The sequence below is a fragment of the Prionailurus bengalensis genome, chromosome C2, assembly GCF_016509475.1.
Source record: "Prionailurus bengalensis isolate Pbe53 chromosome C2, Fcat_Pben_1.1_paternal_pri, whole genome shotgun sequence".
Lineage (NCBI taxonomy): Eukaryota > Metazoa > Chordata > Mammalia > Carnivora > Felidae > Prionailurus > Prionailurus bengalensis.
This window is the reverse complement of record NC_057350.1, coordinates 84,089,933-84,107,400: the sequence shown is the minus strand read 5'-3', so window position 1 is coordinate 84,107,400 and position 17,468 is coordinate 84,089,933. Positions and strand designations below refer to the sequence as shown.

At 35.5% G+C, this 17,468-nt stretch overlaps 1 protein-coding gene across 6 annotated transcripts in view; it reads left to right on the top strand.

The window, feature by feature from the left end:
- The window catches only part of KLHL24 (kelch like family member 24), a 43,423-nt gene extending 26,726 nt beyond the window's left edge, over positions 1 to 16,697 (top strand). For 5 of the 6 annotated variants that reach the window (XM_043594790.1, XM_043594789.1, XM_043594788.1 and 2 more), the window contains 5 exons: positions 989 to 1,173; positions 2,367 to 2,485; positions 6,637 to 6,825; positions 8,154 to 8,342; positions 13,300 to 16,697. In XM_043594790.1, the coding sequence (XP_043450725.1) occupies positions 989 to 1,173; positions 2,367 to 2,485; positions 6,637 to 6,825; positions 8,154 to 8,342; positions 13,300 to 13,500 (883 nt within the window). In that variant the 3' untranslated portion in view covers positions 13,501 to 16,697. The remainder of the gene's footprint in view (positions 1 to 988; positions 1,174 to 2,366; positions 2,486 to 6,636; positions 6,826 to 8,153; positions 8,343 to 13,299) is intronic. The other variant, XM_043594793.1, reaches the window with a different exon arrangement.
- Positions 16,698 to 17,468: the final 771 nt, after the last annotated feature.

Genomic DNA, 17,468 nt, shown 5'->3' with positions numbered 1-17,468 from the left:
TTAAAATTATAACAACCATAAATGTAGGTGCATTTTTCATTTCAGTTATATTTGTGAAAAAATATAAAAGCCAAATAACTTTCAAATTCCAAACTATCTATTGATCCTTATGAACAACAACAACAACAACAAAAAACTTAGATAAGTTTTTAGTTTTTCCTGTATCTAACTTAAATTTAAACTACAAAACAAAAGAATCCTGTGACTAACATAAACCTTAGGATTCTCTTAGTGCTCTAAATATTTTTTTTTCCACTTTAAAAATTCTCCGTGCTCATTATCATCTTGAAAATTTGTGTTGATAGAAGGAAGCCACACTATCCAGAGATAACTATCATTAGCACTTTGGTATATTCTTTCCAGATACATTTTTTACATAGTATTGATGAGACCTCCTGTATAATTTTTGTCTTGCTTTTTTCCATTAACATTCTTTGTTATAAACTCTTTTGGTGACTGCTCAGTGTTTTGCTTTGGATTACTTTAATTACTTAACTTTAAAAGGTTATTATAAAAAATAATTTCTGAATAAGTACACATACTCCTTTAAAGGGTACTTATACTATGAATTCGTTTTTTTAGAACTAGCAGTCTGATGAAAAAGCACCATTTGTCTACATTATCTTACCTTGGTGTGATTATACACATCTGAATTGCTGCAAAACTGCATTTGAAAATCGTCCTTATTAATACCAGGATTCCAGTTGAGTTAGGTAGGATCTTTAGACTGCTTTACAATTTTTGAGGCAAAACTCATAGAAAAAAGTACCCATAGAAATTTTCTGTGGAAAATGATGTCACTAAATCCCTTATAAATGTTCTCAAAGTAAGTCATTGGCAGCCTGTATTATTTGGCACATGCTCAGAGAATAAACTGTTTACTTTATAATCGTGTTCTGCTTTCTTAATGATAATGGTATGTCTTTAGAGTTTCCAATGATCTTGCATGTATTTTATTATTTAAACATTCCTATAATAATTATTTTAGGTCAACTGGCTATTCTGAGGTGATTGTTGTCGTTGGAGGCTGTGAACGGGTTGGAGGATTTAATCTTCCATACACTGAGTGTTATGATCCTGTGACAGGAGAATGGAAGTCTTTGGCTAAGCTTCCAGAATTTACCAAATCAGAGTATGCGGTCTGTGCTCTAAGGAATGACATTCTCGTTTCAGGTAAAGAATTATTACTGTAGCAACTTTTAATTTGAACATAGCTTGGCTGTTTTAAACAATAGTACTGTCTCAAAAAAAAAAAACAAACAAACAGTGAAAGTGAATATGCTCACTTTAGGCAGATCAGTTTATACAACAAATAAAACCAAGAGTGACTTTTTGCGCTTAAAAACGAGCTCAAGATGATCTAGAATGATTTATAAGAGATCCACTAGAAAAATGCCCGTAATCATCATATTTTAAATGTTATCAAATGCATATAGAATATAGTATAATTTTTCTTAACTTTTACCTGTTAACTTTGTTTTAAGGAACACAGTAAAGTATGCAAAGTGAAAAATACCCATATAACTAAGCATCTCCAATATACCCAGCTTTTCTGAAATTCTCCCAAAGTTTATGAAACATGATTTTCCTTAAAATTCTTAACTTTTTTTTTTTTTAATTTCTTTTTAACGTCTGTTTTTGAGAGACATAGTGCAAGCGGGGGAGGGGCAGAAAGAGAGGGATGCACAGAATCCAAAGTAGGCTCCAGGCTCTGAGCTGTCATAGCAGGGCCAGATACTGGGCTCAAACTCACAAACTGTGAGATCGTGACCTGATCTCGTGATCACGTGCTGAAGTCAAAAGCTCAACCAACTGAGCCACCCTGGTGCCCCAAAATTCTTAACTTCGTTTATGTGATGTTACATCTAAAATCAGAGACCGTAAAATGACAGACGTATACAAAGTATAACTACTGTATCAATGGTCCTAAGTCTGTTCATGGTTAATAATTTTACCAGCTTTGCAGATTACTATATTACTACCTGTTGAACAATGTAACAATACATACTTTATTTTGTACAATAGTATACTTTTGAAAAAATGGATGATTTAAAAAAAACTTTTTTTAAATAACTCTGGGTGCTTCTGATGTCTGATTCAAATTAATAGTCTCATACATTTGTAAAATTCATATTCTGCATTTTATTATTTGGGGCCTATAATTATTATTTTTCAAGATAATCAGCCAAGTTTAAATCTGCTTTGTGGATCTATTTCCATTAAACTTTAAGAGGGTCTTTCATTTATTGAACTGAATTCACAAATTCTTAGACTGAATAAATCCTGTGTTTTAATTATCTATGCCTTGAGCATAAATCCCTTAGTGATATATATATTATTGTGTGTACATTGTTTTGCATTTAAAGGTGGAAGAATCAATGGTCGTGATGTGTGGATTTATAACTCACAGTTAAATATTTGGATCAGAGTTGCTTCTCTAAATAAAGGCAGATGGCGTCACAAAATGGCTGTCCTCCTTGGTAAAGTAAGAAACCACTTTTTATTACTATTGCTGGTACATTTCCAAGATAAATACCACAGCTGAATCTTTCATTTTACTCACTCTTTGGGTATTTTGGATTCAAATTTTATTTCCTTCCATTTCCAACCTCAGTAGATAAACTGCAGATATAAACAATTTGACACTGTACTTTTGAATGGATATTTTGTTTTCCCAATTTGGAATTTGTGGCAGTGAAGCACATTTCTCTTTTTATGCTCCATTGGAGTCTGAATGCCTAAGAAGCATTGGAAAATAAAGGAGTTACATCAAGTACAAAAACAGGCCAATGTCTAATCCAAGCAATCATTTTCCTTTGCTGACTGGCAGTCAGTAGGAGATACATTTATCTAGAGTGATGTTATTTTATCTTTTTTCTTTACACAAGTTAAGGACAAAAGTTTAAAGTAAGTGTTAAGATAAATTCAGCAACATATTTTAAAGAAAACTGATTATTGACTGTAGCTAATACATATTTAAAAATATATAATTTGGGGGCGCCTGGGTGGCTCAGTCGGTTAAGCATCTGACTTCAGTTTAGGTCATGATCTTGAAGCAGTTTGAGAATTCAAGCCCTGTGTTGGGCTCTGTGCTGACAGCCTGGAACCTGCTTCAGAGTCTGTGTCTCCTTTGCTCTCTGCCCTTCCCCCGTTCACACGCTGTCTCTCCCTCTCTCTGTCTCTCTCAAAAATAAATAAGCATTAAAAAAAGTAAAAGTATATAATTTATCTTCTTTGTCCTTAGGAACTTGAGAAACACTTATAGACTAGTGGTTTCCAAACTTTTTTAAACCAGCTACATCCTCTTTTTTTTTTTTTAACGTTATTTATTTATTTATTTATTTATTTATTTATTTATTTTAAACGTTTATTTATTTTTGAGACAGAGACAGAGCATGAACAGGGGAGGGTCAGAGAGAGATGGAGACACAGAATCTGAAACAGTCTCCTGGCTCTGAGCTGTCAGCACAGAGGCTTTTATTTATTTTTGAGAGTGCAAGTCGGGGAAGTACAGAGAGGGGGACAAAGGATCCAAAGTGGGCTCCACACTGACAGCAGCGAGCCCAATGTGGGGCTTGAATTCACAAACTGTGAGATCGTGACCTGAGCCAAAGTTAGGACACTGAACCGACTGAGCCTACACCCTCTTTTCAAAGTTAAATCTAACATAAAAACCATTACATAGAACAGATAAAAATACAGCAGTATACCAAGGGCTCTTTAGCTTTTCACTACCTCCACCTCTATCAGCTCCTCCAAAGCTACCTCAAATTAACGAGCAATCTGAGCAAAAGCAGCATACTTGCTTACACGGGTTTTTTGGGTTTTGTGGGGTTCTTTTTGTTTTTTGTTTTTTGTTTTTTTGTTTTTTTGTTTTTTTTTTTTAGAAAGAGAGAGCATGGGCAGAGGAGAGGGGCAGAGGGAGAGAGAGAGAGAATCCCAAGCACCCAACACAGGGCTCAATCCCATAACTACGAGACTATGACCTGAGCTAAAACCAAGAGTCAGATGCTTAACCGACCAAGCTACCCAGGCGCCCCGTTACTCATGTTTTGACTGGTTCCCTGATGCCCCCTTCTAAAAAGATTGCTGCCTCTTAGGTCCTTCTGTGGAGACATTTTAGAGCCACCAATGAGAAAACAGAACTGCTCTAATTGAAACTGAGATGGTGCAGGAACCCTTCCCATTCAGCCTCTCATCAGCCCTCGTGCCCTCCCCCTATTTCCCCATGGAGGATTCTTGAAATTTATATACTGTAGAATACTAGAGTTTCTCAAAGCACAGTTTGAAAGCTACTGTTTATTCCTAAGGATATTGATCTGTTGTGCTGCTGCTATTGACAGTCAATGAAACATTGAGGATCTTGAAATAGATGTAATGGAAATAAAATATTAATTCTATTTAAATATTTTCCAAAATCACTAGTTTGTTAGTACCTACTATATTATTTTTTTAATGTTTATTTATTTTTGAGAGAGAGAACATGGGAGAGGGGCAGAGAGAGAGGGAGACAGAGGATCTGAAGCAGGCTCTGTGCTGATAGCAACAGCCTGATGCGGGACTCGAACTCATGCTCAGATCATCAGAGCCACCCAGGCACTCCAGCACTTACTGTATTGGTTTTGGTAGTCATGCGTCAAGAATGATAAAATATTACTGAAAAGGGGCAGCCAAAATATTCAAGGGGGTGGAAAGAGAAGAGATCTAACTAAAAAAAATTGTACTTATTTAGCCTGGAAGCACAAAGGCAAATGAAAATGATTGATGTCTCAAATATCATGTATGGATTGGAAAGCAATAATTTATTTGACCAATGTTAGTATACTTGACTTGAAGTTACCTAAATCTTAGAAGCAGTAAATCAAGAAATGAAAGGAGTCTTTCTTACATAGCATATATTCAACTCATAGAAACTGTTGCCCTAAAAACTTACAGTATAAACTGAATTCAAACCTATAAAATTATTTAAATTTATAAATTGTCACTATTAAGGTAGGATAGTAAGAATGATTTGGAATATAGAATCTAAATAGGAAGGAATCTTAGAGAATATTTAATGTCACTTTTTCAATTGTTAAAGAAACCTAATTCAGAGTGATCGAGTCACTTGCCCAAGGTTATACAGAAAGTGATAAAGCAGGGGCAAAACAAAACTCAGATTTTCTTAATCTAGAGGACTTTCATCTTGATGCTCACAACATATATTATTAATTTATGCATGTAGGGGAATGATATTAAAGTTTAATGCTCAAAATTATATATGTGATAGGTATTATTACTGTCTACATTTTTAAATTGAGGAAATTAAAACTGAATCTCAGAGGGTAGGTAAACTGCCCAAGATTTACATTCCATGGCAATGCTAGATATGAACCCTGCCTCTCTTGACTTCAAAGCCATGCCCTTAATTGCTACATTTTGCCACAGTTGCCATACCCTTTCCAGCTGGGTGACCTTGAGTAAATTACTTAACTTCTCTGGACATCATGTTGTTGAGAGAACAAACCCACCAAGAGATCATTTTAACATAATGTGAGAAGTGCAAGATTGAAATACGAAATAGCATTGGCTGCTCTGGAAATTTGGAGGAGCACAGAAAGATAAATTGTGGGCAGACTAGAATGTCAGTGTATAAAGTTTGGCCTTGACCCTTAGGCATCTATTGTTGAACTACTAAAAGGAATTGATGAGGTATTTTAGGAAGATTAATCTGTGGTTGAGGGAGCACAAGAGTGTAGACCAGGAGATTGAGAAGTATAAAATGATATGGACCCTGACTTAGGATAATGGCAATTGGTAACAAGAGGAAAAGACAGATGTGAGATGCTGTGAAAGAAGACTTAGTGGGACTTACTAGTTATTTAGATATGGAGGGAAGAGTTGATAATGACTGTTCATTAAAGGAATTGTGGATGTTAAACTGGAGACCATCTTTAGGTTAAAAGTTTCTTGTGTATCTCATGATTCTTAATGGGTTATTCTGCATATAGATCATTTAATAAATAGCTTGTTGATTAGTTCACCTGTCGCAAAGATATTACTCTCCCTACCTTCCTCATATTTGTGAAACCTATTGAAATGTATATATAGTATAGAGTTCATTATGTCTCAGGTACTTTGCTAGGTACAGTAGGTACTAAAATGAAGAACAAGATAGACCCTGCCTTCAGTAATCTCACAGTCTAGTAATCCTTGCCTAATATTTTAGTTTTATGGGTTTGTTATTTCATAAGAATCAAATATTTTCATTATCCATGAGTGTGAGTATTTAAGCAATCATGTAATTCTCAACATGACCAGTATCACCCTTAAGGGGGTGAAGATCAGTTCTTAGGGGTGAAAAGAATTGTACTCTTTCATATATAAAGCACAGATATATATACAGTACATAAATGGATATACAATATATCTGTGGTATTAAAACTTCATTGGAGGGGGCTATTATGAAAAAAACGTCTGAAAAGTATCATTGGTGGTGGTAAGAGGGTGCCAATAAAGTTTCAGAAACTGAGCTAAATATATTGCAATTACAGTTATCAAGGGCTTTTTAAAGACAGATCCCTTAATTTCGTAGTCAACTACTTAAAAATTCAGATTTTTGACAATTCAGGTTTTTCCATGTATTTTGCATATTAGGTATATGTTGTTGGAGGCTATGATGGGCAAAACAGACTTAGCAGCGTGGAATGTTATGATTCCTTTTCAAATCGATGGACTGAAGTTGCTCCCCTTAAGGAAGCAGTGAGTTCTCCTGCCGTGACTAGCTGTGTAGGCAAATTATTTGTGATTGGTGGAGGACCTGATGACAATACTTGTTCTGATAAGGTAAGCCATGTCGTCTTATAGAAATTACCAATGATGTATATAAGGAGAAAACTACATAAGGCTTATCAAATAGAGAGCTAGGTCCCTTATTGTGAGGAACCTTTTAAAAATTGGTACTTTATCCTTTTGGGGGAAAACATTGAGTTTCAAGTTGCTGAAGTGAAATCCTAATATATCTAACAATTTTCCGTAAAAAGCTTTATCTAATTTTTTTGAAATAAGACTAATTTCAGAGTTTGGATCTTAGACTGAATAAATTGTTTTAAACCTCTGAACTGCAGTAGTCTACAGAATCAAAAAATTATTCACACAAAACACGGTTGGGAAGTGAATTAGCAGAGTAGGTAAGATACAGTAGCTATGCTGCTTCCAACTGGGTCATCCTCTGCGTACTTTAAAAGTATTTTTTAGAACAAAAAGGAGGAAAGGAAACCTCTGTAACGTAAATGGAGGACAGCTCAAAGTTGCTGCAGTTCATTGGATTCCTGGGATAAAAGAACATGTGCCATCCTCACACCTCAGAAAACACTGTATTTATTCTGGAAACAAATGTCTAATACCTAATCCCTTTAGCAATTGTTTACTGAATTTTGTCAATCAATTCTTTTTTTTAATTGAATTGTAATATAATGTGGTCAGATGTTACATATGTAGAATTCAGTAATACAGAATTTGTGGTAATTCAGAGTACACTGAATTGAAATTTACTTGTGTTCTTTTGAAGAAATGACTTCCTAAAAGTATAAAGAAATTGTATTTAAATTGAGGCATAGTTATCCTATAGGACACAATTTTTTTTTAATCTATACTGTTAATTTTCTTTTTTTTAATGTTTATTTATTTATTTTGAGAGAGAAAAAGAGCCAGTTAGGGGCAGAGAGAGACAGAGAGAGAGAGAATCCCAAGCAGGCTCCACACTGTCAGTGCAGACCCCAACGTGGGGCTAGATCTCACAGACTGTGAGCCGAAACCAAGAGTTGGATGCTTAAGCAACTGAGCCACCCAGGCACCCCAACTGTTAATTTTAACGGAAATAAGTAAAGAAACTTACCATGATAGCCTAGCCAGTCATCCTGGAAATAATCTCTATGTGTGTTACTCTGTTCTGCTTGATAGTAATAAATTTGCATCTGAGAATTTTGTAATTCAGACATTTCCCTATCAAGCTAACCTTTCTTAATTCTGTGAACTAATGTGAATTAATTAATGTAAATTAATAAATAGGATTTGATTTTTAATCATGTTTCTATGTATCGGTAGACTTTTTTATTAAGTAAATTCGCATTTTTGTTTAGAAGTTTTAATTAAATATTTCTATACATTACTAGGTTCAATCTTATGATCCAGAAACCAATTCTTGGCTACTTCGTGCAGCTATCCCAATTGCCAAGCGGTGTATAACAGCCGTATCCTTAAACAACCTGATATATGTTGCTGGTGGGCTGACCAAGGCAATATACTGTTATGATCCAGTTGAAGATTACTGGATGCATGTACAGAATACATTCAGCCGACAGGTAATAACATAAAACAATCCAAAAGAAAAATCAACCAATGAGGGACCAAGTACATGGCCATTATAAATATACTGTAATTTCACTGTTAATATATTTCACGTGTGCTTGAATTATTTCATAACTTTTAAAACTCCACATTAAGCATGTGGTATGACGTTTTGAACTCCTTCCAGAGAATTGTTTTATTGAAATAGCTTAATTTTTACCATCCCATGGTGAAGCAGCTGTTGTACTTGAGCTGGTGACTTTTTTCCCTTGACCTTTTTCAGAATCTACTCTAGTCCTTATCCCTACTTCTTAGGTATTTTGAAGAAAACAAATGTTCCCAAACTGGTTTCTTTCCTTCTGTGGCTTTTATCATAAAAGAAATGGCTGTGCTCCGGTCTCCTTCATCCTATCTGTACTCCTACTCCACCTCTACCCTCTGCCTCCCCAAAAGCCTTCTCTCAGCCTTTGATTCATGGCTCCAACCTCCCTCTTTCTACCACCAAAATGCTTGATGGTTCTGATGCTGGAAGTCTAGCTCTACCTATACCACTCTAAGGTGTTATACTGCCAGAGGTCATTACTAATAATCTCAGTTTCATTCATATACTCTTACTTTTTCTATCCAACCCTTACATATAAGTTTTCCTTGAGCCTCTTTCCCCTTCCCTCTTCCCAGTTTCTACTCTGTTCCTGAGTGATCACATTTATTGCCCAGTACTGATACACTTCAAGTCTTTATCATCATTAAAACCTCTCTCTTGTGCTCCAGACTCAAATTTCCAACTGCCTATTTGATATTTTTTTATGATGTTCTATGACTCCAAACTTAAACCAGAATTCATCATCTTCCCCAACCCTGCTTTTTCTGTTTCCAGGCAACCTAGTGAATAAACAAATTGTTTCTTCCTTACTCACACTCACAGCACGTCTGGCACCAGATATGTGCCACACCAACCAATTCTCCATCTCCAGCTGAGTGTCTTACAATTCAATTCAGTTCTAACACTATCTACCTGGAGTTAGAGTCAGATTCCGCAAGTTGAGAGCTCAGTCCCCAAGACTGCCACTGCCTCAGACGCCAACCACTAGCTCCAGCTTGTCCCCAGTACTTTTGACACACTGGCTATGAATTAACATTCCCATAACCCCTCCTTGGGTTCGGTAATTTGTAAGAACAGCTCGCAGAACTCAGGGAAACACTTGTGTTTATTTGGTTTTTTGTATATTAAAGGATATTATAAATGATACAGATGAACAGCCAGATGAAGAAGCATATAGGGGAAGGTCCAGAAGGGTCCAAAGCACACAGGAGCTTCTGTTCTGGGGTTGAGGTGCACCCTCCCCCAATCCAGAAGCTGTTCGAATCTTATACTTTGGGAATTTTTGTGGAGGCTTCATTATGTAATTATTAATTTAATTTCTAGCCCCTGTCCCCTTTCCAGAGAACAGGGAGTGGGGATGAAAGTTTCAAGATTCTAATTATGGCATGATCTTTTTGGTGACTAGTCCCCATCCAGGAACCAGCCAATAGTCACCTCATTAAAACAAAAGACATTCCTATCACTCAGGAAATTCCAAGGGATTTAGGAGCTCTGTGACAGGAACTGGAGGCAGAGACTAATATATATTTTTCTACTGTTTCACACCGAGACTTATCTCTTAGATTTTCCCCCACTTTCTCCTAAATTGAATCAATCCAGCATATCAGTTCTGTGTCCCCAGAGTTTTTCCTATTCTTTTCCATTCCTGTGGTTCCTGCTTTTGTTCAAGTTCTTATTAGTTCTTCCCTCAACAAAAACAGTAATATTCTAATTAGCGTTTAATGTCTTGCTTCTCTAACCCATTTTGCCACCAATTATTTCCCAACGAATCCTATTATATTCCTTCTCTGATTGGAAACATACTGAATAAAATCCAAACGTTTTCCCACTTCATTCTAGACCTTCTGTTGTCTGAGCCCTGCTTGCCTTTTTAGCTTCACTTTCTGCAACTTTATCCCAATTACATTAAGTATCTGTTAACTTGCATTTGCAATACAGATCACACATGTTCTTGCCTTGGTTCATGCTATCCTCTTAGGCTCTAATGCCTTTTCTACCTTCTCTACTTTTTTTTTTTTTTTTTTTTAACGTTTATTTATTTTTGAGACAGAGAGAGACAGAGAGAGACAGAGCATGAACGGGGGAGGGTCAGAGAGAGAGGGGGACACAGAGTCTGAAACAGGCCCCAGGCTCTGAGCTGTCAGCACAGAGCCCGACACGGGGCTCGAACTCACAGACTGTGAGATCATGACCCACGCTGAAGTCGGACGCTCAACCGATTGAGCCACCCAGGCACCCCTCTACCTTCTCTATTTGTAACACTACTCTTCTTTCAAGGACCACTTCATGTTACAATAAACTGAAGTTTCCCTGTTCAGAATTAATCTGATCTGATCTGTCACTGCCCTTATACCTCTATTATGGCAGTCATATATTCTGTTATGAGTATCAATGTTTATATCTGTACCGGAATTCCATCTTCTTAAGAATACTGTTTTTTCGGGGCGCCTGGGTGGCGCAGTCGGTTAAGCGTCCGACTTCAGCCAGGTCACGATCTCGCGGTCCGTGAGTTCGAGCCCCACGTCAGGCTCTGGGCTGATGGCTCAGAGCCTGGAGCCTGTTTCCGATTCTGTGTCTCCCTCTCTCTCTGCCCCTCCCCCGTTCATGCTCTGTCTCTCTCTGTCCCAAAAATAAATAAAAAACGTTGAAAAAAAAATTAAAAAAAAAAAAGAATACTGTTTTTTCTCTTTCCCAATGTATCTTGTATTAATTGGTGCTCAGTAAATATTTACTGAATAAGTAAAAAATGAGACAGTGAAGTAACAAAGGACCTAATTTTAAGGGTCTTAAATGTAATATCCCTAACAGATATAGACTATAAATATAATGAATAGGGATTGAGTATAACACCATTTTTCTTAAGTTGTTGACATTGAGGTATAGTCTCTAATTAGTAATGTATTCAAAATAACATTGCCTCAACTGATGAAAGGGACATAATAGTATCTTCAGCTTCATGGTACAGAGGTAATATAATCTATCATTCTTGTATCACATTTAAGTAAAATGAATCACATTTCTCTAGCTCAGTGGCCTCTACTGGAAAGGACAATCTCCAGTTCTGTAGAAGTAAGAGTGTGCCTTACCATATAAGAACCCATATTATGGTCATATTCACCTGTGTGACAAGTGTTTGCACTTATTTCTAAAATTTTTTTAAAACTTTTTAAATGTTTATTTATTTGGGGGGGGGGAGGGGTGGGCAGAGAGTGAGAGGGAGACACAGAATCCAAAGTAGGCTCCAGGCTGTGAGCTGTCAGCACAGAACCTGACATGGGGCTCGAACCTACAACCACGAGATCGTGACCTGAGCCAAAGTCAGATACTTAACCGACTGAGCCACTCACGTGCCCCTAAATTTTTTTTTTTTAAGTAAACTCTACCCCCAATGTGGGACTTGAATTCATGATCCTGAGATCAAGAGTCACATGCTCTACCAACTGAGCCAACTAGATGCCCTAATTTGTAAATGTTTTAATCAAAGCTAATATTTATTGGCTTATTAAGTGAATATTTTAAAGTATAATGCATTTTCACCAAAACTGTTCATTCAGAACTTAGCTATATCATATAAAATGATAACAACTTAGGAAGATAATTGCCAACATCTAGTATAATGCAGGACATACAATGAATATCTTTTTAACTACATGATTGAGATAAAACTATGAAAAAACAACGGGGCAAACATGGCACATTTTTTCTAATTAATGAATAATCTGACTTCGGAAATTTCAAAGAAGAAACATTTAGATAAGAAGTGTATTAAATCTATTATGACAAAGACAAATCATTGAAGTCCAAATCAAGTATTCTATATCAAATCTCTTGAAGCAAAAAATAATGATATTTCTGGGATTATTTTTTCTCCTCAGTCCATTCTTACTACCAGTACTTCTAAGTGTATATTTGTAAACATTATTAATAGGTAATTTTTGAACCATCTGTTTGCCTACCCTTTTGACGCTAATCAGTGAAAAAGGAAAAATCAGCTGTAATTTCATGTTAGACAGTTATTTGAGTCAGACTAGTTTTTTAAATGCTTAGAATGTTAAGTAGCAAAAAAGCTTAAAAAAAAAAAAAAAAAAAAAAAAAACGAGCTCTTTGTTTTGCAGACCTAATGGGCCTAATGCAATCTTTTTCTCTTTCTGTTCCTTACTATTTCTGTGCCTCTTGATTCTGCATGATTCCTAAAAGCTACAAGTTGCTATTTTAAACATATTTTGCTTTTTAACTCTTGTCAAGAACATCCTTTGAAAAATTGTGGAATTTTTTTTAGGTCAATGATTTTTGTTTTTTAGAGTAATTATGTTATTGACAGAAAAGAGTAAAATTTAGCTAAGAATCCCATTATGTGCAAGGTTAAAATATTATTTAGGAAATTTCTATGTGCCAGCCAAAGTCCTAATAACAGTGCTTTGTTAATTTGTTTATAACTCTTTCTCTCATTCATTCATTCAACTTGGGGTAATCCTATTTGACGAATAATGTTCCTACTCCTTGGTCATATAATAGCCACTTTCTATAATAAGGGAGCTTCCTGTAATAGGAGAAGCAAGCCATGTTCTTCAAAACTATTTTTGTTCAACTGCTGTTAAGTTAAAACCCTTCTCTCTGTCCACTTAGCCCCCACTCCACCTCCCACATCTTGGCCCCAACCAATAACATATCTTAACATTTCATTCATGCAAAATTATCTGGCACTCATACATAGAGCAGGAGTTGGGCAAAAGGGAGCTTATTTGATGTGTCTTTTTTTTGGTCTGTTAAAGCAGGTCTTATTTTTCAGTTTGCTACTAAATCCCTTACCTTCAAGAATTAATTTTTTTTTTCTTTTTTTTTTTTTTTTTTTGTATTTGGTTGAACAGGAAAACTGTGGTATGTCTGTGTGTAATGGTAAAATATATATCCTGGGTGGAAGACGGGAAAATGGAGAAGCCACAGACACTATTCTCTGTTATGATCCTGCAACAAGTATCATCACAGGGGTAGCTGCAATGCCCAGGCCAGTGTCCTATCATGGCTGTGTGACTATTCATAGATACAATGAAAAATGCTTTAAGCTCTAAAGCCAGGATACCTCACCCAAGAAGCCACACCAATCCAAGATGAGAGGTTTGAAAAACTCCAGAGTGGGAACTTGACATATCTCCTTTGTGCCATGTACGCAAAAAAAGTAAAGATAATAATTGTGGTGCCTTTCCCCCCAAAATAACCTTTCAAACTGTAATAAAGCCTTTCCTGTAATTGGGAAAAAAAATTTTGTTGTTTTTGAAAGTAATAGTGGTTATTGCTTGGGTTTTGAGAGTGTACCTTTGTAAGTATTTGTAAGGAACTTATGTGGAGTCAGAAATAATGTCTGCCTGAATAACTTTTAGGAATTTGTGAATGGTTTCTTCATTTATGTACGTTTATCTGCAAGCCTATATATTCTTTGTCATATTATGTATAGAAAACTGCATGACTTAGGCTTCGTTTAGGTTGGATCACATAATGCTTAGAATGCTTAGAATGCATTCTAAGAGGGGAAATCAGTTTCAAAAATCTTTGAATATCCAACCTGATTAATTTTATTGAAAGTTTTTTCAGTAATTGATAAAAATGTAGTAACAATTTGAGTATCATAAAGTACTGAATTATCATGACTTACTTCTTAGAATTGTTGTCTTGTATTAAACATATTTTTGGGAGAACATTGGGTAGGAGATAGAAATGCAAATGCCCCTAAAATGGGGATTAAAATTATAGGTTTATTCCTAAGAAAAAAATTATATAAGACCATTGAAGGGGAAAATGACCACTGTGGCTCTCAAAGTATTTATGTATCATCTCCAAATCCTCTAAGGAAGCACCTTTTCTTGAACCCGGCAAAAGAGTTGAAATCCACATTGCAAGATTATTTTGTGGAAAATGGGGACAAATTTTCTCCCTAGCCCAGTAGGGTTTGACTTCATTAGTATGGTGCTTTGGGTGAGGTCCTCTTCCATGGTTATCCTCCTTTCCTGTGAACAGGTAAAAATCTTGGAGTCTCCACTGTTAAGTTGCCTTTGAAGGATAAAGCAGGGACCACCTATCAGTGGGTCCATTTTTCTTTTAAAATTAGCTATCCAAAAAACTAGCAGCATTATTTGCAGTTTAAGATAAATCTTTCATTTGGTACCCATTGTGGAAAATACTGGTCAACATTCTCAAGCTTCTATACAACAAACAAGTTGCCTTTGTCTAGATTTTTCAACTCCATCCAGTTTATAAGCTTACTAGTTTTCAGAAAGGAATGTAAATTTTTTTTCTAAGGCAAATGGAATGGCAGGAACTGTAGCAAAGTGATTACTGTTATTCCTGGGTAAACAGATATAATTTACAACATTTGAGGGACGTTCCAGGGATGTTTCAGGTAGCCTGCTGGATTTCAACTTCCCAGGCACTATTGTCGTCTCACATCATAATTATATACTCCTGTCACAGGAGAGATGATGCAAATATGTGACTATAGTGTCACCAGATTTCTATTAAAACCAAGTTAGTAATCAAAAACCTAACATTGATAAACCACTTTTGTTTTCTCATCTTAGAATGATACAGAGATTTCTAATAAATCATACGGCATCAACTTCAATGCTTAGCTGGAATCTGAATTCTGAGAAAAGCTCTAAAGGTCTTACAAATTTTTAGGAAATTTTAATTTTTCAAATTATAATTTGAAATGATATGTACCTTTTGAGATAATTATCAGAGCAATTCAGAAAACAATTTTCTATCATTTTAGTTGAAAGACAATTGTACATATAATTGGGACACTTGTTTGAATTTTAGAAAAAACATCTACTTCTGCAATATACCTTTTGTAGATAATGGAAATTATTTAGTTCAGAAATTCTTTGCGGTAGATGAGATAATGTATGAGAAAAATGTTTTGTAAATGCTAAGGATTATACAAATGATACTTGTTATTTTCATGTGTATTTGTAAGGTTGTGCCCATGATACAGACACTTCACACAAAAAAAATCTTCTCAAGATAACTTGTATCCATAGTACTTTTGTCTATTGTAAAAGTGTTAACTATTTACTTGTATTTCATCTTACATTTATTTTTAATATCCATGTGTTTATTGTACTAAATTTGAAATGAAGTTCTAGAAAACAATTTTGTTTAAACATAGACTTCATACCAATATCATTTAATTTTTCTACATGATTTAAAACTACGTAGGCCACCAAGAACTTAGCTTGGATCCTATGAAATTAACAATTTTTGAAATTACCCAACTGATATTTCAATATCCTTTAACTGTTTATCTTTCTTTAGTGATTATTGATAAATAATGGTGTTAGCATTGATAAAAACGAATTTTAGGGTATAATTAGTATATCAAAATATCAAAAGGGATTCATAAACCAAATTGTGACAGATTATATTCATAGTGTCATCACATAGTTGACAGGCTTTCTTTTGATAGGAGATGCTCACATAAGCTTTGGGTTAGTATGTATGTATATACATGTGTATATAGATAGATAGTACGGTTATGTACACACATATATACAAACACCAAGAAATTGATCAGTTTGTGATGATCAGAAAGAAGCACATAAAGTAAAAATTGGTTGACCTTATTAAATTCAATTCCAGAAGATTTTTTTTTATTTGGGCATTTCTATCATTCGTTTTTACATTTGAAAGTACATGATGAGGAGCACCTGGCTGGCTCAGTCAGTAGAGCATGCAACTCTTGATCTTGGGGTTGTGAGTTCAAGCCCCACGTTGGGTGTAGATATTACTTAAAAGAGTTTGAAAGTACATGATGAGTGTTAGTGTAATAAATCGCATACAGTCAGAATCTGTATAATACATAAAGTTTCACAAGATCAGAAAACAAATTGGAGGTAGAGACGAGTTTGCTAAACACAGCTGTGATACCTCAGTGGGAAAAGGAATTCAAGTGTATGTTTGTGGATCAACAGGAAAGTATAGTTGTTTTTTGTTCATGAACATGTGTTTTCCTATGTATGAGTGAGCTATAAAGTGGTCTAATTTTTACAACAGAAGACCTTCTTTTTCTACTTTAATCTTCCCACTGACTACTGCACAGGTATGAAATAGTAGCTTATTGAATTTTCAGTAACCTTTTTTTCCCCCTAGATGACTGAAATATAGATATTTACTCCATTTAAACCAGGTGTTAAGGAAAAAAATGATGTAAATACTCAGGGAGGGTATTAACTTGTCATTTTTGCCTATTTGGTGTGTTTAAAATGCCATAACTGGGGCGCCTGGGTGGCGCAGTCGGTTAAGCGTCCGACTTCAGCCAGGTCACGATCTCGCGGTCCGTGAGTTCGAGCCCCACGTCAGGCTCTGGGCTGATGGCTCAGAGCCTGGAGCCTGTTTCCGATTCTGTGTCTCCCTCTCTCTCTGCCCCTCCCCCATTCATGCTCTGTCTCTCTCTGTCCCAAAAATAAAAAACGTTGAATAAAATGCCATAACTAAATAACCTTCAGTTCATGATTTGAGAGTAAATTTAATTTAGTTAAGGGGCTTCACACAAGGCAGTGGTTGAACATTCATTCTTTTATATTTAGAAAGATGAAAATGTTTTGTGGACTGATACATTTTCTCTTAGTGAATATGAATTGTTTATGTATCTCTACTGTCATACACCCTTTTGAAACTCAGGAAAGACAAAGGTTCAATTATACTACTTTTGTCAATATGCAAACCAGGTGTGTGTGTTTCTTTTCCCTGTTGTCTGGATATGGCAAATAGATTTTTTTTTTTTTTAAAGAATTGCTGTGAGAACCCATACATGAAAAGAGAGGGGTTAAATAGTTGTGTGTGCCTTTTGTGTCTTGAGATTTGTATGTGGAAAAGACATCTCCAGACTGTATTTTCAAAGAGAAGAGATAACTATTTATGTGGTGCCAAGTGTTAAGATAATGTCTCTTAAAGGCTTCCTGTGGAAGCCTTTATTTTACTAAACTCAAGACACCAGTTAACCTCAACACGATTTTGGCCTTATTAGAATTTCTTGCGCATTATT